General features: G+C 33.0%; 1 protein-coding gene across 5 annotated transcripts; it reads right to left on the bottom strand.

Annotated features, from left to right (window-relative positions):
- Window positions 1–282: 282 nt before the first annotated feature.
- On the bottom strand, window positions 283–23,083 carry LOC130640590 (calcium/calmodulin-dependent protein kinase type II subunit gamma-like). Of its 5 annotated transcripts, none has more exons than XM_057447166.1 (13): window positions 22,663–23,079; window positions 18,449–18,489; window positions 16,684–16,923; window positions 15,828–16,049; window positions 15,493–15,631; window positions 14,969–15,141; window positions 14,613–14,639; window positions 14,163–14,315; window positions 13,953–14,004; window positions 13,576–13,656; window positions 12,799–12,879; window positions 2,298–4,077; window positions 283–1,112 (listed from the first exon to the last, which is right to left on the bottom strand). In XM_057447166.1, exons 3-13 carry the CDS (start codon window positions 16,767–16,769, stop codon window positions 919–921), a joined length of 2,988 nt encoding a protein of 995 aa, XP_057303149.1. In that variant the 5' UTR covers window positions 16,770–16,923; window positions 18,449–18,489; window positions 22,663–23,079; the 3' UTR covers window positions 283–918. The 5 variants fall into 5 exon arrangements, with proteins under 5 accessions (XP_057303149.1, XP_057303147.1, XP_057303148.1 ...); XM_057447167.1 differs by lacking the exon at window positions 18,449–18,489 and adding an exon at window positions 1,724–1,781 and having other exon boundaries at window positions 974–1,112; window positions 22,663–23,083; XM_057447164.1 differs by lacking the exon at window positions 18,449–18,489.
- Between the last annotated feature and the right edge of the window lie 141 nt (window positions 23,084–23,224).

Here is a 23,224-nt window from a genome sequence, read left to right as displayed (position 1 = left end):
TTTATAGGACTGACGATTTGATTTTTCTAGTGAAAGGGACAATACAGTGATTAAGGTTGTCCAACCATGGTTGTGACTGCCTTAGGAACTTTTTAAACTCAAAATCAGATTAGTGAAAGTTTTATTCCAATTTTAAAATTTTACTGTGTTAGAATGGAGAAAGTAGAATTTTCCCAATTATATAAGTTACCTCTGAAGGGAAGGGTCATGGCCGCTCCCTCGCCACTCCGTCCCTCTACCATTATTTTCAAAACGGACGAAGTGTAGTAAAAATTACAATCAAAGTGCAATCCAATATTCTGAGAAACTTAATCGTCAGAAAATGAGTAAAAGAATACAAATCGCTCTTGTATAAAAAATATATCTTCTGCAAATTTTAAGTCCGTAAAAATATTAGTCCTTTACACAAAATCTAGACAGTTTTTATTCGCATAATCTTACCAACATTATCAGTTTTTGCAGGATGATTTTGTTGAAAAAATTAATAAGAAACGATTTTTCACAAACCAATTCCTATTGAGACAAAAAATTCTCCTTTTGATAGAAAAATTTCAACTCAAATAAAAACTGGCAATTATTGTTATTAATGCACTTAAAGCAGTTGTAATTGGCAAAAAACTTTAATGAAAACGTCAATAATAATATGTCGGTAAAAAAAAGGCCGGAAACAAATTTTAGCCGGTAAAAAATATTAGTTTCAAAGCCGAAATTTAATCACTTTTCACCGACTTTTTTTACCAATAAAGTATGTTATATAGTCGTGTTATATACTTGTGATTTTTCTTATTAAACCTTTACAAAAATGTTGGAGGCAGAACTTATTTCTTATTTTCACATACTAAATTTACATATCCTTTTATATACTTTATATAACTTTATAATCAAAACTTTCTATATGATAAACCTATTACAATATTGTTAAACGGGTGTTTCCTTATATGGGCATTCACGTTTGTCGTCTCGTACGTCATGTTCAATGTTCGTTTCACATGTTGTATTCGGTTCGTCCATTAATATGACGTCAATCAAGTGTTTCATATCGATTGTTTTCACCGCTGTAATTCGCTTCCGGACATGATGCGATTTGTTCCCTGGTTTCCCGAGGTTGTGTTCTGAAGTTATCAAAAATTGGGGTTAGTGGTAGCTATTTTAAAGCGCAATTTCATCAACAAAGATATTGTGAAATGAGGAGAAGCGTATCGAAAACACCCTGGTCAGTCAACTACATATTTTTTCTAAAGTTTATAAGAAACCGAGCAAAGGGCCTAGTAGCCTTGATTTCTTAATTTCTCGTGATTTTGAAAAACCACTTTGTAGCTTGTAACATCATGTAAGTAATTATTATTATTGAAATTATTTACCCAGGATAGCCTTTTTAGTTCCTTTTTATACTGCTACCAACGAGGGTCCTTCTAATGGGGTCCTAGTGCACCTAAAGCTTTTATTTAAGCTACAAAAGTCGTGCAAGCGCAGCAATCGCTCAAGTAGACAACCGTCTAAAATATCAATCCTATTTTCATGCTTAGCACTAAGGAGAAAAGTGAGATTCACACTTTTATAGTCTCTGGCATGACTTGAACGGGGGTTTAAGCCCAAGACCCCATGCACTGGAAGCGAACGCTCTACCACAAGTCGGTAAAGAATTTTAACACATGTTATAATAAATCATATTCCATTTCTACGAATTTATCACAAATGAACTTCGTATAGCAACCCCTCTTACCTTGGCTGAAACTCTCGTTACATCAATGAGCAACGCATACTGCATGCACAAGATTTCTCTAGAAAAACATGATCAGTACGATATAGTTTGACAGATAATTTTCTCCAATCCGTTAAAGAATGGTTTTTTAAAAAATTACTTTCTCAGCTTTTATTAAGCCCACTCTTACTAACGTTTATTTTTATTTAAAAGGCGTTGAAAAGAGCGATTTTAGATGTTTATTTGTAAGAATTCGATTGCGAAAATCTGGATAATTACTCTTATTAAAGACGACTTAAGACCGCTTCCAATAAATTAACTAACTAATTAATTTTAATTTAATCAACTAGTTAATTAACGCGTTCATAAATTTAGCTCTCAATGTTGAATATTGTCAACTTATATAAAATTAAAGATGGCAAAGTCTTAAGAAATTTAATTAATTGTTTAAAAATATGTTCGGTAGACTTTATAAATTGATTAGGGGACCGCGGTCAAGAGAATCTCATGCATGTAGTCTGTGTTGACCCGGCTATTTAATTATCAACATACAACTAAAAAAAATCACAAAAAAAATCATATTTTTCTCACAAACCTTTTTTAGCAGTATGCTTTTCTTGGAAGCACAATTCTTGTTTTTCTTTGGCTTCATAACGTCCTTCTGTTTTGTCAATTTTTTCTTGGTCCGATATCCCATCTACGTTTTCATTCTCATCTAAAACGTTGCTAATTTTTGTATTTCCAAGATAAAGCTCGTCTACCATTTTGTCATCCTCTTCGGATTCGTCATTTTCTACCATTGTATTATTTTCCAACATATCTTCCTTGATTTCATTCGGTAAAGTTACCACATTATCTTCCGGCAACGGCTCTAACTTTTTCATATCATCCATCTCGCTTGTCTTCATCGTCGCGCTGTCTAGAGATTGAGACCTGGTGCCGAGTATGAACGCTTTTCTTTGTTCCTTTAAAGAGAGCGATCGGTTTGGTTTCTTTATTGATTCATCGTTTAATATACTTCTATGGTCTGTGAATACAGCTTTCTTTCGACCACTTATTTTGCAGCCTTTTGTATCGCGAATATCAAAGCCTTTGATTTCATTGAAATCCGTATCTACGATTGTGTTTTTACAGAACGAGACATTTTTTTGCGGAACTGATGCTCCCTGGTCAGTCTCTACCACACTGCTTTGATTTATGGAAGTGAGTGATTCCTTCTCGTTTTTTGTGCAATCGTCCAGTACTACTTCTGACGGATTGTTTTGGGCTACCTCCGTTTCTACGGCAAACGATTGATCAATACATTCTTTAAATTTTTTGGCTTTTTCGTTTGCTTTGGATGGACTATCTGAAGTAATAACATGTGAAGTGGTACTTTTCTCATCTTCTGTTATAATTGGTTGAGTATTACACACTATGCTGTTATTTTCATCTATGTCCTCACTGACTCCTTTAACTTCGACACTGCAATTTGGCGCCTTGCTTTCTTGTGCGGCGTTGATTTCGATAGAAGCTTCATCGACCGACGCAAAACTTCCTTCTTTCATCATTTGCCTTCTTCTTTCATCTAAGAACATTTGTGTGTAATGTACAGGTGCTTCACGACTGTATTTCCTGTGATGGCTTTCCTTTCGCAATCTGGAAGGTGATTCTGTAACAGTAGCGTTGATTTCATCAGTGCTTGCTTTGGATCCAAAATCGTTGACGCGAATTTCAATAGACGGCACAGGGTGGTTTGTTTCGTCTTTTACATCTTTCACCTCAGACACAGCTGTGTTTACATTTACGACATTTTCGTCACTTGTAGAATCTGATCTTAACACCACATTGTCCTCGTCTTGCTTGCTTTCATTGTGTGATATCTCTTGTTTGCTCGCATTGTCTAACTTATTTTCTTCGCTAGTTAAATTAACAATGGCCGTATCCTGGTTCGCGGGCAAAGTGTTTGTATTTGAAGGCCTACTTGAGGCTTCTTCTATTTCAATTAAATCAGTGTTACTTTCATTGTTGCGCACGCTGTTTTCAGTTTTAATAATGACTCTTTGATTTACACAGTCTGTCAAATCGTTTTTACTGTTATTCATTTTTCTATTCTGTATTTCGTCATTTTCAATCGTAATGTTTCCGTCGGCACTCTGTTGGATTTGCTTGCAAACATCACCAATTCCTTTATTTTCACATTGTGTAGTACTTTGCGAGCAATCTACCACGTCTGATGGTTCTTTGTTTTCTGCATGTTGGTTAATCTCTTCTTCATTATCAGGTGTGGGTGTATTTCCTTTGGGTGTATCTGTTAACGAGGGCGTAGAAATGGGCGTAAAGGTCGTATCTTCAGGGCCAGGAGATACACATGGTGATGCTGAAGGACTTACGCTCTAAAAAAATCAAAATAAATTTTATATGTTATAGTCTAAAAGGTAAAAGAATTTACAAATATAAATACAAGACTTGGACATGCTGAGCTCTCAAACGGTGTCTGTTATTTAATGAATTGTTAAGTCGATATAATTTCGAAACCACGATTTTAATGGCGTGATTTTTATGTGACAAGCTTCAAATTCCTGTACCTTTTTAGTTCGAGAATAGTGTTCCATAACTTTTTACATCTTCCCAGTTTATTATTTTATGACAAAAATAACACTATTCGATAAGAAATTTATCTAGTTTTTTGAAAGACAGTATTCTTAACATGGGCAATAGGTGTTACATGTATTTTTAAGCCGATCAACTTTCGAGATCAAAAAATGCATTTCGCGAATATTAAGTCCTCTCGAGATATTTCTAGCAGGCGTTTAGAGGATTAAAATAGATGATTTTAAAGTCTTCTTGCAAAGAAGGCTTAACGCAAATATTAATTTCATTTGTTCCTGTGCGTTAAGAAACCCAGTTTTTTGCGGCGAATGGGGGAAAATAAAATATGTTCATTTTAGCGAATAAATCATTTCTAATTATTGCAGGAAAATTATTTTTGCAAGTTGAACTTTCAAGGGATTTTCGCGCGTACATGTTTTCGTAAATATGGATAAAATTCGAGACTCAATAATATGAACTAAAACGAGAAGCAACACCAAGGTAGCCAGAGATGACCCTCATTTCGGAACAAGTCGCTTAACGAGATCATTAAAAAACATTCGAAGCGCAATATCACTTCAACCATTCTTCAAAACCATATGATCTTATATATTTTTTTGAACAGCGTTTTAAACTCTGCGCAATAAAGGAAACAGGTAAACAAATTTTCAAGAAAAAATTGCTTATACATGGAGACGGGAGATGCCTCCCTCTCAAAACACATACAACTGAAACTATCCTTAAACAATCCTTTTATCATGCGTTCTCCTTCCCAGGATTTCTCTTGATCTATGTCATCACAAAATTCCCCTTGAAAAAACAAAGACAATTATTTGCGCATATTTGCGACCATTTTATTATTGATTTTGACACTCTTCATATCAACAGCCCATCAAGTTCCTTAAATCAGGGAATATTATATCCGAAAACATTGGATTTAATGTGAATGACATAGTTATTTGCACATGCATTTAAAAGCACAGCTTGTCATAAATTGACATAACAAGGCATATGCAATATAAGGCATTTTGTTACGTGGATACTGTGGGTACTTTACTCAGACACGTCAACTAATAGTTTCGGAACAAGACTATGAAAGTTTGCATTGAACTTATTTTCGTACAGGGAAAATCAAATTAAGCCTTTTTTCTCATATGGAAATGCGCAAAAGATATGAAATATGGGCATCCGATCAATCATGACAAAATCATCACAAAACCTTAAATAATATACTGTATCCCCTAGGCGCAGCCATGTTTCACTGCGAAAGGGAGAACATTTCGCAGAAAATCAAGAAGTACATTTACAATTAGATCCTACTTATAATTAGTTTGTTATTATTTTAACTAGAAACACATTTTAAACATCTGCCCGCCCACTCATTTGTTGTTATGGACGTGTTGACGTCGAAAGGTCCAAAACTAGAGATGGACTAGAGATTGGAAAACTGCTTTAATATTTTTTAGTTGAACACCTTGTAAAATATTGTAGCTGAAAGGCGTAGAGTAAAGGCGAATCTCCACGGGACCGTTTTTACGACGATCGTCATCAATACTCGTATTGGTCGCGATTTTGTGATCATAACGAAAAGTTGAATTGGTTTCTACTTTTCGTCACAAAAATCTTCCAGTGGAGATTCAGCTTAATGCGAGAGTAAATCATGTAGACATCTTAAGCAGACGGCATTCACTGTTAAATAAATGTACGTACACATATTGTACTCTCGATACATTACTAGTTCAAAATATATTCTAAATCTTTAAGAAACACCACGTTAAACCTTTTTAATGAATAGAAACTTAGAAATATTATCGACAAGATGTAGAAAGCATGTGTAAGCGAGTCAGACTTCAATAGCTGATCACGCATGCCCAACTTAATGTCCCTCAGTTAAACAAAGTTATTTTTAAGGTTTTTTTTAATATTATTTCAACTTTGAGCTAAAAACAACTGGATATACTATACAGTAGACGTCCGTTAATTCGAATGCCGCTTAATTCGAACTTTCCGTTATTATGTCTTATATTTTGAGCTGCTTAATTCGAATTCCGCTAATTGGAACATTTCGCTAATTCGAACAACTTTTTAGTCCCAAAGCTGCATTATGCTCGTTAATTCGAAATTTTGTGTATCGAGTATCGATAAATAAAATCTTAAGAGAAAATAAAAAAAAAACGTTTTCATTTTTATTTATTATTTTTGCATCAATGGTGGCAAAATTTCTTTCAATTAATCAATTAAATTGGCATTTCCAATCAAATAAAGTTTACAAGGAATTTGGAGGCCATGCTCATCGCGAAACAAACAATGTTAAAAGATTTTTATAAAAAGTTGTAGTAAAGTTGTAATAAAGTTATATTAGGATAAAACCTTGAAACACTTTTAAAATCTTTGTTTTTTCTGAACTTCCGATAATCCGAACATTCGTTAATTCGAACAAATAATTTAGTTCCTTGCGTGTTCGAATTAATGGACGTCTACTGTAATATAATTTTCCAAATCAAATCTTGATCCTCTTAAAGGTAAATTTTCATTATTTTTTTGTTAATCTTTATCTTTATATTGGATTATAATTATGTGATATGATTAAAGAACATTGGTTTAATACATTTAAATTTGTTTGTTTGTTTAAAATAATTCTGGGTGCTTATAATTCTGGGTGAATTGTTATAAGCAAGAGATCTGGAAAAACATTGCACAAACCATCTATTTATTTTTTCACATACAGTTGAACCATGTAGTTCGAGCTTCTATAATTCGAATAATCATATAAATCGAACGAATTCTCCGGTCCCGTCCGAGGTTACTCTATAATCCTTATAAGAAAACTCTTATAGTTCGAACTCATGTAATTCGAAAAATCATATAAATCGAACAATTTTCTTGGTTCGTGAGCAAATTTTGATCATGTAATTCGAATTTTGCAAATTTTCGTCTGTTCAAAGTTCTAAAACTCAAATTTTACAACAATTGAACGTTTCAATGAAATTCGAACTTTTCCAATAATCGAAATTTCTCGTGAAATTCAAACTTTTTAGCAATGGAACGTTCTGATAAAATTCGAATTTTTCAACAATCGAACGTTGCAAATAGAATGTTTTGAAAAAGTATTTTGAGTGTTTTTGTTTGCCTGTTGATATTTTACATCATTTCCAGCAATGGCATCCAAGAGGTAACACAATGAGAAGACTTTAAAAATGAGGTACAAGGATCTAGAAAAAGGGCGCTTGAACAAAGATGTAACCAAGGAATACAATACTTCCATTAGAAACTTATTTCTCAAATACTACGCGTCGTTTTACTTCATAGAATGTTGCAACGTTGATAATTAATGGCGCCGTAAACCCGTTAACACTTCCTCACCAAAATTCGGCCGAAATCAAACTTCTATAATTCGACCCCCTTGTAATTCGAACAAATTTTGAATCTCCTTGAAGATTTCCTTGAAGATTCAAAATATATCCCGTGCACATATAAAAAATCCGGCAAGTTCGTTTTGCGCAATGAACAGACCAGTGCACTGTGCTCGTTGGTTCATTATTTTTTTTCGAAAAGTATATTACAAAGAAATATTTCAGCAAGACTCATTCTGGATGAAAACATGACCAAGGCTGGAGAAGATAAAAATTCTAGATAAATCTATATGTTCGAGTCTGTAAATTACATACATGCCAGAAAAATAGCCATTTTTGTTTTTCACCGCCATCAGCTCGACTTTCGTGTAAAGGCCGGAGCAAACGATTCCAACATTCCATCCAACACACATCCAACACCCATGTTGGGTAAGTGTTGGAATCGTTTGAACGAAAGTAAAATTTATAAATCTCATATATTCCAAACTGGCCTCTCATTTTGACCCACTCTCTTGTTTTACCCCTTCGAGGCTTTTCGTCATCAGAATCGGAGAATTCTGATAAAATAATCAAGAGGAGCATGTCTTCTGCCGCCGCCATGTTTAGTTTGAAATAAATGAGTAGAACATGTGCTAATAAATGAATGATCGACATTGTTGGATAAAGCTAATGTTGGATGTTACGATTAAACGCTTTTAAGGGCATCCAACATTCATCCAACATTTGTCCAACAATTCATTTTTGATGTTGGATGGAATGTTGGAATCTTTTGCCCCGGCCTTAAGTCACTAAAACCGAAAACTAACAGCCGTTCCGTAGCCCCTTTAATTCAACTTCTAGAACAGATAATGTTATCAACCAATCAGATTCAAGAAATTAAAATTGTCTATCCCGGTCCGTTCAAACTTCTATTTATAAGCGGAAATTAATATTTAGGCTTCAGTAAACAGAAGAGCTATATAAAACAAGTGACCAGCTCGAAATAACTATATTTGAATTAATATAGTAAAACGATAGACTGAGTTATAACAAACAAGCGGAAACAAAAAAGATAATTTACTCCTTGGGTTATATTTCTACAGACAATAGAATAAAATTGTTTTTCAATTTAAAAAAAGACTTACAATAAATAGTCGCATTGCTTTTATTATTAGTTAGAATCCTTGAAGAAACATTGCAATGTTACTACGGTTAGTTTGTAACTTTTAACTGCGGATTAACAAAGAGTCTGTTTAGTTTCTAGTAAATAAATTGTGGTCATAAAAGTTTTATTTAGAATATATAGCACGTGTTTAATATAACTTCAGATTCTCGTCAAATACTCTTATCTCGTGCAGTCTTGTATAATACTCGTAAGCAAATCTAAAAGACGAAAATTATTATCTAATGGGGATTGTTAGTTAATTTTTAAGTTATGACTCAAAAAGAAATTGACAGACGGTACAATAAAATACAATGAAATATTATGACGCTATAAATATGCAGGTACACTCCAGAAACAAAAAGTTGCTTTATATATTACGCATAATATACAGACCAGATGAACTGTTAGTTCTTAACCATAATCTACAGACCAGATTAACAGTTAGTTGTTAAGCATAATATACAGACCAGACATGTTACTTTCATTCCAGGTTAGTTTCTTTTTTTCTATATCAATCACTATATAGTCATCATACAAGTTGAAGTTAATTTCATCCGATTTGTCACTCGATACGATACCATTCGATTTTGAATCGATTATATCGAAATCAAACACGAATCCGCCATACGTTTTGCACACTTTATTTATCGGGTTGTTATTAGACTGATCATTTGCATCGAATGGTCTTGGTGTTAATGACCGTTGCGAGCAGACGCTATCAGTTCGTGTTAAGGAAGAATCATTATCGTTCATATGGTCTTCCAAATCGATTGTTTCGTATACCTTTCTTATGTTAACAAAATCTAAATACTCAGTCTCCACGGCTCCACTTTCTTCTACCGTTTGAATTTGCATGTTTTCAAACTTGTCGAATATTTCGACGATCTCGTAAGCGCTATTTGTACTCATGCTTCTTGTAGTTGAGTTATCGTGCGTTATAGATAAGTTGCTAGAACTCGATACTTGCGTGTTAATCGGTTTCTTTGGTGTAGAAGTGTCAAAGTTTGATTTAACGCTGTCCATAAACACGCTGTCGACATCACTGTTTGCTTCTACATTGCTAGTGTTTCTGTTTTTATTTTTTTTGTTGGTGACAAACACTTCAACTTTTGAAGAAGTTTCATTATCGCTTTCAGAACTTATATCTCCGTTCATATGTACAACGTTAGATACGCTAGTACTGGTGGAACTATTAGGCGTGATGGAAATCATATTCTCCTCTTCCTCAATTATATCACTGGGGTGATCTTTGTTCGACTGTCCGTTCCGGTGACTGTATTTAAAATCCGGAGCGAAGTCCTTTTCGTTAATAATTACCGCGCTTTTAAATGCTTCCGGTGGCGTATGAAAGTCGTCGATTGAGATCTTTCGAGATATAGGCCTGCCTTCAAAAGTGGCTTCTCTCTCGAGTTCAAACTCGCTTATTTCTGAAGAAAATGATGCGTATAGAATAGCCTGTCGTTTTATTCTCATAATCTTTCGCTTCCTTTTTTTCCCCTTTTGTTGCCAAAGAAGCTCCAACGTACCATGTATCCGTTTGTCCCCGTCACTAACAACGTCAGAAGCGAAATATTTCTTCTTCTTTTTCTCTGTACCCGATGAATTGTTATCACTTAAACTTTCTTCGCTATATTCGTCGGTATATTCGTCGGACTCTTCGTCGTCATCTAACGGAACGTATTGTTTTATTTTTCGTTTATTGTCCTTTTTTACTTTAATAGAATGTAATATATTTTTCATTAACTCAACTTCACAAGAAGTTATTGGAGTGACGCTCGAAGCAGGTCGGAATGTTTTTACTGGTGCATTAGTGTTAGTATTATCTCGCAGTGGATTGTAGGTATTATTATCTGGGATGGGTGTTAGTGGATTTGTTAGTGTAGCTGTTGTAGCGATATGCTAAGAAAGTTAATAAAACGAATAAGTAAATACATACGAAACATCATGCTTATTGCGAGAACCTGTGTTTACAACAGAAAAAATTCTAGCTTTTCAAAAACGTTAACATTATTATTAGCATTATTATCTGACAGAAAGAATTAGAAATGAAAACAAATAGTTGTTTCAAAACTACGAGAGAAACATAAGAATCACAAAACTTTCCAGCATGCGCTAAAGAAACTCAAAATACAATTTCTATTTTGCAAGACAACGATTAACTTCTGCTATTACATGTCATTCTCTCATATTGTTAAAGAGTCTATTATTCATGTATAAAGGACTGTCAACAAGAGATGAGTTTAATTCAAAAGTTGAATGCAACTATTAAAGGGTGGGAACACGCCATGCAAACAGCTATTGTTAAACAGTAGGGAAAAACGATTACAAATGCAGAAATTCTTCAAAAACGTATGAGCAGAGATGGTGAAGGTGATTTTGAACTAATTTCTTTTGCTTGTGTAAGTTGGGATGGGAAGCGAGGATGTGGAGCGAGGAGAGGGGACTATTCTAGTAAACCCAAATATTAAAAAGTGATTCAAATTATCGCGAAGAAAGGGAATGGATTTGTCTCTCCGTGACTTCCGTAGGGATTACACAACTGGGTGATAAACCAAAAAAAAAAAAAGAAGAAAGAAAATAGAACAAGAAAAAATAAGAAAATGAAACATATTATAAAAATAAAACATAAAAATAAAAAATAAAATGCATTTCCAACTCGTGTTATAAACTTTCATGAATCTTCTTTACAACTAATCAAACAAGATTTGTTGTAAACATCGAAAAACAAATAATTTATCGATCTTCTTACTAATCATATTTTTGCAGCATTTATTTGAGCTTGTTAATCAAAAGACTAAACTTCAACACATGAAGGATCACACGAAGGTGCGATCTTAGTATTTTAATATTACAACGCTCCTCCTGGGTGGCCTAGATTATATTTTTAGTAACGCGACGGAATGCAGTAATTTTTTAATTAAACGTTTAGGTATTATTCACATTTTCTAAATTAAAAAGAGAGCATTTATTCCAAGCATTTTGCTATTTCAATTTAACTAAATACGATTTCTCGGTTTTCGGGATATTCCTCTACGTTGGAGCACAAATGAATGCAATATCTAAACTTGAATCTCCTCATAGTTGCCATAGTAACAGGGTGAACATATGGCCGTAGTTTAAGAGAATACAACATCTGGGTATAACAATGTTTTCTTTAAAAAACTTTAACTTGATTTTAAAGCATAAAAATACAATACATTAACATAAGTTTTACGAAGTTCCCAATCAATTAAATCCCATATTTTTCCACAACAATTATTCAGCATTGAAATATTTCAAATGGTTTTAACCCTGTTTGTTTCAGGTGATTTGAGCCGTAATCTGCAATTAGAGATAGCAAAGAGTACTTCAACAGTATCGAAGGACCGTGATTTATACCTCTTTGATTATTTGAAAGCCTCGTGCAATATAATTGTAATACCGATTCATTATAGAACCAGATACACTAGGACTTGTCTCAATCGGACACTATTGGTGCTTATAAAGATGCCGGTCTATACAAAATTTGCTAAACGTTCGGCGTGAAATCAGTCAGATCGTTCTGACATATCCTCTCCTTTTATAGAGCTGTTCGCTTAGACTATATTCGCTTTATACAGATTCCACTTATTTATAAAGAAGAGTTTCGGTGGCATATTATCCAATTTTTTGGAAAGCTCATACTTTAATTTTACTTCAGAATTGTAGTTGGCATTTTAATACATAAGCTTTCAATTGCCTGTCGCAAAAATGTGGAATTATTTAACTTGCTAACATCATGATTTACAATCTGACTAATATTGAATTAAACTACATTATATACATTAAAACAAATTGAACTTCTGATAAACACAACCGATCTGCTCACAAGACCCTCTTGTCCTACATTATTTAAAACAACCGGGACCGAAAAGCCGTAAAATGATACAACATAACTCATATCAAAAAGGCGTTTTAGCCAAATATAAATGTTGTACAAATGTAGAAAATTTGAAAAACATATCTCAATATTACCACCCAGTAGACAAAGCATAAAATTAGATACTAACCTCCTCAGGAAAAGTAGGTAATACTCCTTTTCTTAGGAACTTGGAAAATCTTGTGATTGCGTTCAACTTTTGAAATGATTGCTAAATTGAAAATATTAAGTTCTAAAGTGGGGCGAAATAGTATTTACAATGAAAAGAATACCACTGTACACCAATAGACTATTAGAAGGTTAATAACAATTCCCCTTTCCTATTCTTTATCTTCAACTTGCCCTTATTTCACACCAATAGACTATTAGGAGGTCAATAACAATTCCCCTTTCCTATTCTTTATCTTCAACTCGCCCTTATTTCTATTTTTGAAATTTTCCTTATTGCAGGAGGAGGGAATGTGCTTTATAAAAATCTCTAATATACAAATTTTCTTTGAAACATTTTTTTTGGGTCCGTCTCTTATGAGCAGAACACGCTATGTCTGGGGAGATATTATCCAAACAATTAACGGAACTAGTTGTTTTCGTTATAATTTTTTTGAGAATCGGATTTTGAGCCCGATGTTTATGTTACGGCCAAGCCTATTTTATTCAGCCTTGGCCATTTCAAACACACTTATAACATCAATATAAAAGAGACTAGCCTTTATTCTGTGGTATCCGTCGTACATATTTTACACATCGATATTGTGTATTTTTTTCGCCTGTTAGCATGAAGTAGCATAATTACTCCGCTTTGGGTCAGAAATAAAGCTTTGGTGCGATCATTTTGAACACACAGTAAGAGACTTCCACATGTTGTTAATGATAGTTTCTACGAAATACAGAAGAAGTTTATTCTTACCTGCCATCTTCTTCTAGCGACAAACGCTTTAAATCTTCCCGTTGCTATGATAGACGAGTCCTGACGTTTTCTTGGTCCACTCTACGAGAAAATATCGTCTTAAAAATATACATATATATTTTTGACAAGAAGTCAGACATGCTCCCTGCAAAATATTCGCAATGCAATGGATGGTATACTTCCGTAAAAATAAAGTTATAAGCTATTAAATATGGTACATTAAAGTTTGTAATTGACATAACGTATAAACAGAAGCTGTTGGTAAATGAAACTTCAAACGTTAGTTTTATAAAATATTTTGTTGAAATTCTATGTTCGCCTACTTCTATACTGAATTTGAAGCATAAACAATGAAAAGTTAAAAAAGCAATTCTTACGATTGTTAATAGCCATGGATGAGTTAGACAGTCCTTCACCGTGCTCCTCTTGCTAAAGAAAAAAGATTTCAATAAAAAATATTGCTTGCCAATATTGAATGTCAAGTTACGAAGGCAAATGACTGCAACATCCTTGTGCCAATATTTTGAACACATCCAAAACAAAAAAACAAAACAAAACAAAAACAAGAAAATCAATAGTTTTCTTACCTCGGTCTTTTGATGAGTAATTCAGACACAAATAATTTGGCATCGTCTGATATTTTATCAAAATATTCTTCGTCAAAATGATAATCCACTTCGACAATGTTTGCATATGTTTCTTGATTGTCGTCACCCAAAAATGGTGAGCAGCCGCTTAATCTGAACGAAAGGTAAACAGAATTGAACATTCTAACTCTAAAAAGAGATAAGTGACACATATGCCAAAAACTCAAAAAAACGTTCTAGCTGCATTCTTTTTTATTCTGTAACGATATTAAGCCTCTACAATTAGATTATAAACATGGTTGATTTTAATTAGTTTGGTGTGAAATTGTTGCCCAAAAATATACCAATACCAAAACAGTCATATAAACACTACAAGGTGGTCTATTGGGTAGATTATTAAAAATTTGCAACGGAAAACACTTCTATTTTTATTTGTAGAGTTATACTTACAGAATATAAGCAAGAACACCTATTGCCCTAAAATAAAAACAAGAAGTGTTAATGCAGACACTTATTCTAAGTTTCGACGACTTGCAATTTAATGTAAGATTGCAGGTGCGACTCCCAACTCCGGCACAACGTAAATGTAGTGTTGCCAATCCATTTATGGCCACAAACCAGTTTGCGCAGTAGCTACGTTAGAGCAAGTCCGATATAACATAGTTACTGTCAAGGTGGAAGAAGAGAAAAGAAAGACGTTAAAATAGAACCTTCATGGATGTTAAACATCCTGTCACTTCCTTACATTTGTAATTATTTAACAATTTGTAATTAGGAACCCATGCATAGATTTACTTTGCCCTTACCACATGTCTGTATAAAATCCAATAGTTTCATAATTGATCACTTCTGGTGCCACAAACTCTGGAGTACCCATCATTTCACGAAGGTCTTTGCCAGGTTCCAATTTTTGAGCAAGACCAAAATCAACAAGTTTGATGTCGGTTTTGTCAGATGACTTTAGGACGATATTCTCAGGCTAAAAAAGCGTTAAGAAGGCGGAATGTGATATAATTTATATATAGAATATTGTTTTTCCGTTACTCCTAGTGGTTGACTGTATAAAACTCAGACAGTGGAACATAAAAGTACTCTGCTGCTTTTTTTAACTTCCACGTCAAAATTAAAATTTTGGTTAGAAATACTGATAAACAAAGTAAACATGTTTTTTCAATTGTCTTTATTGGAAATTTTCATGGTTTACAGATGTAGCAAAAAACAGTTAAACAAATGTCCATGTGACAATCCCTCCCCATAAATATGGTACTCCTGTCCAAAATTTCCTCAATTAGTAGCTTTTAGCTAAAATGATAATGGCATAACCACTGACCTTGATGTCCAAGTGTACAATGCTTGAATCATGTAAGTGTTCAATGGCTTCTAACACTTGTTTCATGTAGCAACAAGCATCGAGTTCTGTTAAATACTCCAATTCGCAAATTTTGTCAAATAACTCGCCACCAGACAAACTAGAAAAAACACAGCACAGCTTGCGATACCTTGCGAAAAAACAATTCTGCAAAAAAACATATTCTTATTAAAAACGTATATGCGCGACAAGACATAGAGCTAGTCATATATAGTATCATGATACTTAAAAAATAGTAATAAAAACAAAGAGAAAGAGAAAAAAGTATAAAAACAACAAAGTGTAAAGAATCTTACAGCTCCAACACTAAAACAATCTCAGGTCCCAGATCAAAAACATCGTAGAGTTTAATCACTTTATCATGGCTCAGCAGATTCAAAATAGAGGCCTCTCTTTCGATCATTTCCCGACTTAATCCTGCTTTGCTAGTTCGGGTGCGTTTCAGTTTGATAAATTTTGCAGCTACTTCTTCGTTGGTTTCTTTCGAAATGCATTTCTTGACAACAGCAAATTGACCTCTATAATGGAACAGTGAGAAAAAAATAAATCACTTTTTGCTCAACCTTGCGTATAATCAAAGACTTCGACTATATCTAGATTTAAAAATTACTACCAGAAAAAATTTTGCTGGATCGTTCGAATGGTAAATTCCACACAAAAAACAGTAGCTCTTTATTTTTTTATTAGAACAATTGAAAACAAAAACAGACAAGACTTAGTAGAGAACTGGACCCCTTTATATCATCGTCGAAAACAAATGCGAGACGAAGAAATCAGAAATATAATATAAAATGCGAGTGTACTGTGTTGTCTATTTCATTCCCGCCATTTAAATGAAATTAACAACTCGTTATTATATATTACCGAATGAATAAAATAAACAACAAACTTGTTGGTTAAAAGAGAAATGAATTTTACGTTTTGTTTTGTTAATTTTGTTTTATTTTTAGCGTTTTGATTTACTTTGTGAAGTTTCTGCAGTTTTCGTTTAAAGTTTGATTTTACATTACTATACTATTAACAATTCAAACGCGCATGCTCAGAACGTTTTTTTTCTTGAATCTTTTCAAGCAGAATATGGCGCGGAAATAACACTTACGTATATATCTTTTCTCTTCAGGTCATTAATATAATTTTTTCCTTTTTACTAACCTGCCTAATTCTTCTTTGATGTCGTAAAAGTTTTCGATCTTTTCCTTTCGACACTTTAACCCATTTTCTGTTGGTATTTGCGTCATATTTATTTAGCGTTGTTACGCTCTTCCGCCGTCGTTATACGTCTTTTTGCCGTTGTTACGTTCTTCGTTCGTTACACGTCGATGTTGCTGTTTCGTGCCGTTACTGTTGGTGCTCCTATACCTTTGTTAAACTTCCTTTTTCGTAATGTATTTCCTAAAATTTAAAGAAAGGAAAACTATTACGGTTACAATATTACGATATTACTTCAAGCGGTATTTCTTTAACTTTTTATCTTTTATTATCTGCGTTTTTGCATTTCTTCATTTTAATCTTTATTTCAAATGCAAAGCAAACAATAAAAAAGTTGCACAAAACATGCAGCATTAAAACTCTGTTTCAACACCATTAACATACAATTACTGTATTCAAGTGATAGCTGTTAATTATTTTGTCAATTATTTCTGAATTTCTTTTCGTTTCTATGTTACAGTGTATTGTGTTTTGAAATAATAAAAATCTTTAAGTGTAGTTGTAAAAACATGCCACAACCTTGCAGTGGGTGTGATGGAAAATACGACAAAAACAACATGTTACAATATCTATGTTATCGAATCAAATCTTATTAATCTGAGTATTTGTGAAACAGGCATTTTTGTCACTTTTGGTCAAAACAAAAAATTTATTTAAAAGAAAAGAATATTTTAAAACTAAAGGGTGAACTGTATCTCAACAAAACTTTGGCCATGCTAAAATCTGTCAATACTGTTTTTTGTATTGTATTGTAAATATAACAAAAATTCAGATTTTTTTAATTTCGTAGAAAATGTTAATAAAAATAACAAAAATAGTAAAAATATTAAAAATAAAAATGACAAGATTTCTACTGAATTATGTTTTCATAATTTTTACATAATAACATCTAAATATATAATATGATGTCTAAGTCATTTCGAACACACAAATTACAGGCAGGAATAATTCCCCTCACAGAAGTCTCAAATGGTACTAGAGAGCAACATGTGTTATTTCTTCAAACGCCTACACCTCTATATACCAATCTACAATGTTAGATACTTTATCTTAGAAAAATTTGTCGGAGAAAAGAGAAAAAAATTTCCTCGAGTGACAAATGATCTTGCTGACCAATAACTTTTTTCCAGCGAACGTTTTTCCAGATAAATAATAATATCGTAGACAATCATACGCCACCAAGCCTCTAATCACTTCACCCCCGTCTCAGTCAAGCAGTTGCTATACTGGTGCATGTCTTGTTTTTTTAAAAAATCCGTTTATAAGAAAGTGATGGCTGAAGCTTCCAAAAAATAAGAATCCTTCAGTGCTGGATTTTTAGACTTCAAAAAAAACAAACAACATATTTTCACATTGGATATCTTTTCGTGAACTCTTCGTGTATACGTTTCTGTGATTGAATAGCGTACATGGACAAGTCGACGTCAATTTCATTCGATATATGTATACGTTTAAGAAACCAAATAAGAAATTTTCAGTAGTAAAATTGTCAAAAAATTAAGAAACTGTCAGTACTTGAGTCTTTGAATAAATTTCTTAACCTTTATCTGAATTCTCAGATGTATGTTCAAGTTGATTCACCTTTTGCCCATGTTTGAAGTGGTGTTGTGAGCTATTTTTTTCCAAAGAAACTTAAAGAAAAGGTGCAATTAAGAAACAAACAAACAAACAAATAAGTAAATAAAATAATAAACAAAAACATGCTCACCATACATTCAAAAAGAAACGACTAAATCTATTAAAGTCCGTCTAAAATATGGAAAAAAAATATACGCAGCTAATTTGAAAAAAAAAACATTTCACATCATTTCAGAGTTGCATTGTGTTTAAGTTGACAGAAAATTAAACATTTTCTTTTTGCGTACGCAAGTTAATTATATAGCGGGGTTAGTCGGCACAAAGCTGTTTAAACGTACAATACTCCGTTGCATTCCAAGGGACGCAGTTAATTATGGAAATCATTAGCACAATTAATAAGTTGTTTTTAACACCATAGAGTGCACATCATTCGTTTGCTCTCCTTCGCAAATGTTAATTTGATATAAGAAGGTCACTGTATTTTGTAACAGGGTTTATTGGGACTAGAATGTACCTCTTCGCGGAAAAAAGTATAAGGAAATAATACGTAAGTAGCGATCTTAGAATAAAAGTCATATATGAATCAAACTCCTATTGGAAGTAACAAACCGAAGTAAAACGAAATAAGTTTTGGCGCTAAAATTAAACTAAGTTGCATTTTTTAATTAAAGTTATAATTGGAAAGAAATTCTGTCATAAATTTATAATTTTGCGAGAATTACCCGACTTCCCTGATATTTTTGCATGTGTCATATAATGAGACATTCATTAACAAAAAAAGATATGATCCTAATTTCATAGCGTGCACACTTGCATGGGAAAATTTTTATGACGGAAATGAAGAAATATTACTAAACTTAATATCAACTTTGTTATTATAGAAAGATTCCCTTTAAAACAGCATGTCATTTTTTTAAATCTTATTTGATAACAATACATGCCCCATTTTTCCAGCAACGAACAGCACTCTTTCCTATGCACTCCTCCATTGGTGGTGGTTGTGTGGAAATTCACGTGCCGTAAAATTTGTGTATATATTTAGATTACAAATAAAAAAACGTGAAATGTGCTTTTAAGTTTGAAGAACAGCATGTTTTTATTGTGTAAAAATAAGTTAAATATAAATGGCATAATATAAGTAATGTAATACATAATGTATACATAATACACAACTAAGTAAGGCACTTCCTCATATACTAAGCTCTCCAACTTTCATGTATTCCTTTATTAGTCAAATTTTAAGTCATATGTCCCAGCCCTCGAAATTAATAGTTCTTTTTACAAATAGAATGACGATTTGCACGATTGCTGTGTTGCATAGAACAAAAACAATGACATTTTATTTTAGATTAGTAATTAGCGGCAATTTTAACGTCCTTGAAAATTCCATTCTAACTTTTTCTTCTCCCTAAGTTGAGGTATATTATATTACTGCATGAGATTTGAATAGCATTGCTCTAACTTATTTGCTGGCCACACAGGTAGGTTTGCGCTCAGTAGATGGCTCCAAATAGACTGACAATACTACATATAAAGTGCGCCGATGTGGGGAGTCGAACCTCATTACAAGTTAAGGCTCTACCACTACACCATCTTCATCTCATCAGCACCCTGAAATTCATCCATGTTAAAAGCGAATTAAAAACTGTGCTGTTTAAAGTATCCAATATATTAAATATATATGTAACATATATTTTTTTATTTGTGATAAAAAAAGGCGGAAAGAGGTAAAAAATCTGCTTATATTCCCAATTTTTTGATGTCTGAAAACTCGGAAAATATTCTCGTAAACAGTAATCATTTTGTACAATGATTTTTCTTGGTATGGCGTAAGTATAAATTTTAAACATAATCTCAACGGATATTAATACTTTATACCAGTTATAAGGTTAAAATTCTTGGAAGCTGCAACATTAAAAGTTAGTTCCAAGGATTATCCGTCAATTTCTTAAGTACTGGAAAACGATGTAAACTATAAAGTGGGTAAGGCGGCTGCTAATAGGCAAAAGAAAAAGACCCAAAGTTAACAAAAACATGTTGGAAAGAGTATACATATCACATTCCAAGTCTTAGAATGGAGCTGAAGACAAAATCTTTTTGCCAGCTATGTTGTAATTTTTCTTCCCTGTGCCATCTTAAATCGCTGACAAAAAATAATCTTGGGTTATTTGGTTAAATTTGTAATCTGAAGCTGTGCTGATTCTTGCTGACGACAGGATGACTCTTTTTCATGATATTTTGGCACTTCTCTGGATCTATCGTGAATTATCCCATAGTTTCGCCATGTTAGTTAGCAAACCCACGTTTATACGGAAGTTACAATTTTGCAGCCTTTCCGCTGTAGAAGTTTGACGAGTTGATGGTTCTTGCCAACTTTGAAGAAATAACCAAAACTGCTGCCTTTAAAAATATTACCACTAATCTGTTCAGTCAATATCATTTCAAAATATAGATATTGTCATGTCACCAACAAGCAAGTTTATTATAGGCTAGCTACGTTTTGACAGCTACAGCAGCTACAACAGTTAATGACAACTTGCTTGTTCATGACATCTTAATACAGTTGACGCTCTTTAATTCGACGCTCCTTTATTCGATAAGCTCTCGCTTTCGATTAAATTAAAAGTTACCGTCAAATTTCCTTAAGAAACTCTCATAAACAAAGCTCCATTATTTGACATTCTCTTATTCGATAAGCTCTTGTTTTTGATACAAATCTGAGGACCCGAGAAGGAATTTTGCTCCCTTATTCGATTTCTAGAGTGTAAAAGGCCTTTACACGGTTTCGAATTTCGAATTTTGAACGAACAATTAGGCTTCGAATTTTCTAAAAGTTTTCAAAACAAACGGGTGAGGCGATACAAAACAGTTGACAAAAAGTTGCGACTGCATTGGCGAAATCAACGAAACGAAAACGTAAAGATGTCAATTTGGAAACCAAATACAAGGCCTTGTTGAAATTAGATAAAGGAAAAACTAACAAGGAAGTTGGCTTGATGTTTGATGTTTGATATTCCACAAAACACAATTTCTACATGGAAAGGAAATAAATCCAAAATAAATCTAAAAATAGTCGAGGCATTTTTAAAAGGCGATATTTTAACCAAAAGGGGCAAAACTGACAAATTTGATCAAATCAATACAGGTATTCTTCAATGTAATGTATTAAGTGGTTTAAAAGATATAAATAGCGCAATTAATTTAGAAAACTTTATGAAAAAGCTGCCAAATATAGAAGATATTTTCCCTAAGAACTTAGGTTAGTCTAGTTTGTTATTTGCATTCCATTCTCTAATTCGGCATTTACCCCCAAATATCGAATCTGAGAGACTTCCCACTATTCGATAAGCTCTCTAATTTAATAAATATCTCCTTGAAATTGAATTAGAGAACGTCAACTATCTATATTAATTTCGTTGCACTAATTTTTTTTGTCAGCGATTGTAGCTAGGCATTTATATCAACACATTGACATTGAAAAATTAAAAAGTAGGTTTTTATAAGCGCTGGTTTTAGCTAAGAACATATTAAGGAAATTTGAGACTAGAAGCTGACCACTCCGGCGCACTTTAAATGTAGTGTTGTCAGCCCATTTGGTGCCATCTACTGAACGCTAACCGGCTTGTGTGGCAGGCAAGCAAGTTAGAGCAATGCTATACGTATGTAAAGCATTGCTCTAACTTGCTATGCTATACTATGCGGTAATGTAACATAGTTACAGTTGGAGGGGAGGAAGAGCCAACCGTTAGGATGAAATCCCCAAGGACGTTAAGACTTCCCATTATTTATCTTACTCATTTACTGAAGTTATGTATGTTTTAAATCTTTTAATTTGCTCATTTTGTTAAGGAGTACGTGTGTCACTATAAGAACTTGTTTCATACGTGTTCATACGGTATTGCCATAGGAAGGATAAGGATACTGTACTGCCCCCTTCATTCTTCATCAGGCGGAAAGGTAAAAATTCTTATGCAACAAATTGAGAACAAACAGGTAAGAACAAGAAGCCGACATTCTAATTTAAATTAAGAAGATCAAGGATAATGTCAATAACGAGATTATGAAAATATTCAATTTTTATTTTTAAAAACCTATTTTTGACCATTATAACAAAAATATTTCTTTCACTTATTCATTTTGATAACATAAAGTATTTTCTACACCATATTACAAGTTTAGAAGAGATTGCTTTGAATTAAAACTTAATCCAAAAAAATATCCGACCTAGTGATATCTATATTATTCTAGATTTTCAGGATTTGCTTTATTCCTTAAATTTCTCCTCTCATGATGCCATGTAAACATGTCCTTGGACAAAATCAAAACAAATAACAACATATTTACCTAAAAACTGCCGGATGTGATTATTATGAGATATCTCTGTAGTAACAACTTTAAAATCTTATTCGTGAAAAAAACATCTTTATGAATTTTTTTTTCTGCTAACTTTGGAAAGAATGTGTAATAAATATTTTGCGCTTAGGATGTAAAAGAAAAGTCAATAACAGCTCGATTCAAATACAAACACGATTTAAAGATAATTTCATTCCCATTTATTGTTCAAAATTATAAACAAAAATATTTTTGGCGGGAAGAAAAAGAAAAACGTTGGAAAATTCATCTGCCTTAGAAACACATAGCGTTAAGGACATCTCATATGTCGAGCTATCCGCTAACGTTATTGTTACATTATTTTATGTTTTAATGACGTAACCATGGAAACCGTATTCGACGTCATTTATAAAGTTGAAGGAAAAAACAAGAAAGAAGCGAATACACAAAAAGCTACAAGAATAGAAAATTATAGACTGTAAAAAAAGTTTAAATGATTCCTAGGTGAGCAAAAAATTGTTTAAGTAAAAAAAGTCTGGCATACCTTGAATGCTGCTAAATCAAAAAACTTCCT

Source organism: Hydractinia symbiolongicarpus, chromosome 1 (assembly GCF_029227915.1).
Source record: "Hydractinia symbiolongicarpus strain clone_291-10 chromosome 1, HSymV2.1, whole genome shotgun sequence".
Lineage (NCBI taxonomy): Eukaryota > Metazoa > Cnidaria > Hydrozoa > Anthoathecata > Hydractiniidae > Hydractinia > Hydractinia symbiolongicarpus.
This window is presented reverse-complemented; position numbering and strand designations above follow the sequence as displayed.

What these genes read in the sequence shown, in the direction of transcription:
- LOC130640590 (XM_057447166.1), bottom strand. Translation starts at nt 16,769, where the DNA reads ATGACGCAAATACCAACAGAAAATGGGTTAAAGTGTCGAAAGGAAAAG. An exon ending in TTACTCATCAAAAGACCGAG is followed by an intron (nt 14,005 to 14,162) that starts GTAAGAAAACTA and finishes TTTTTTCTTTAG; the next exon opens with CAAGAGGAGCACGGTGAAGG. An exon ending in ATCCATGGCTATTAACAATC is followed by an intron (nt 13,657 to 13,952) that starts GTAAGAATTGCT and finishes ATTTTCTCGTAG; the next exon opens with AGTGGACCAAGAAAACGTCA.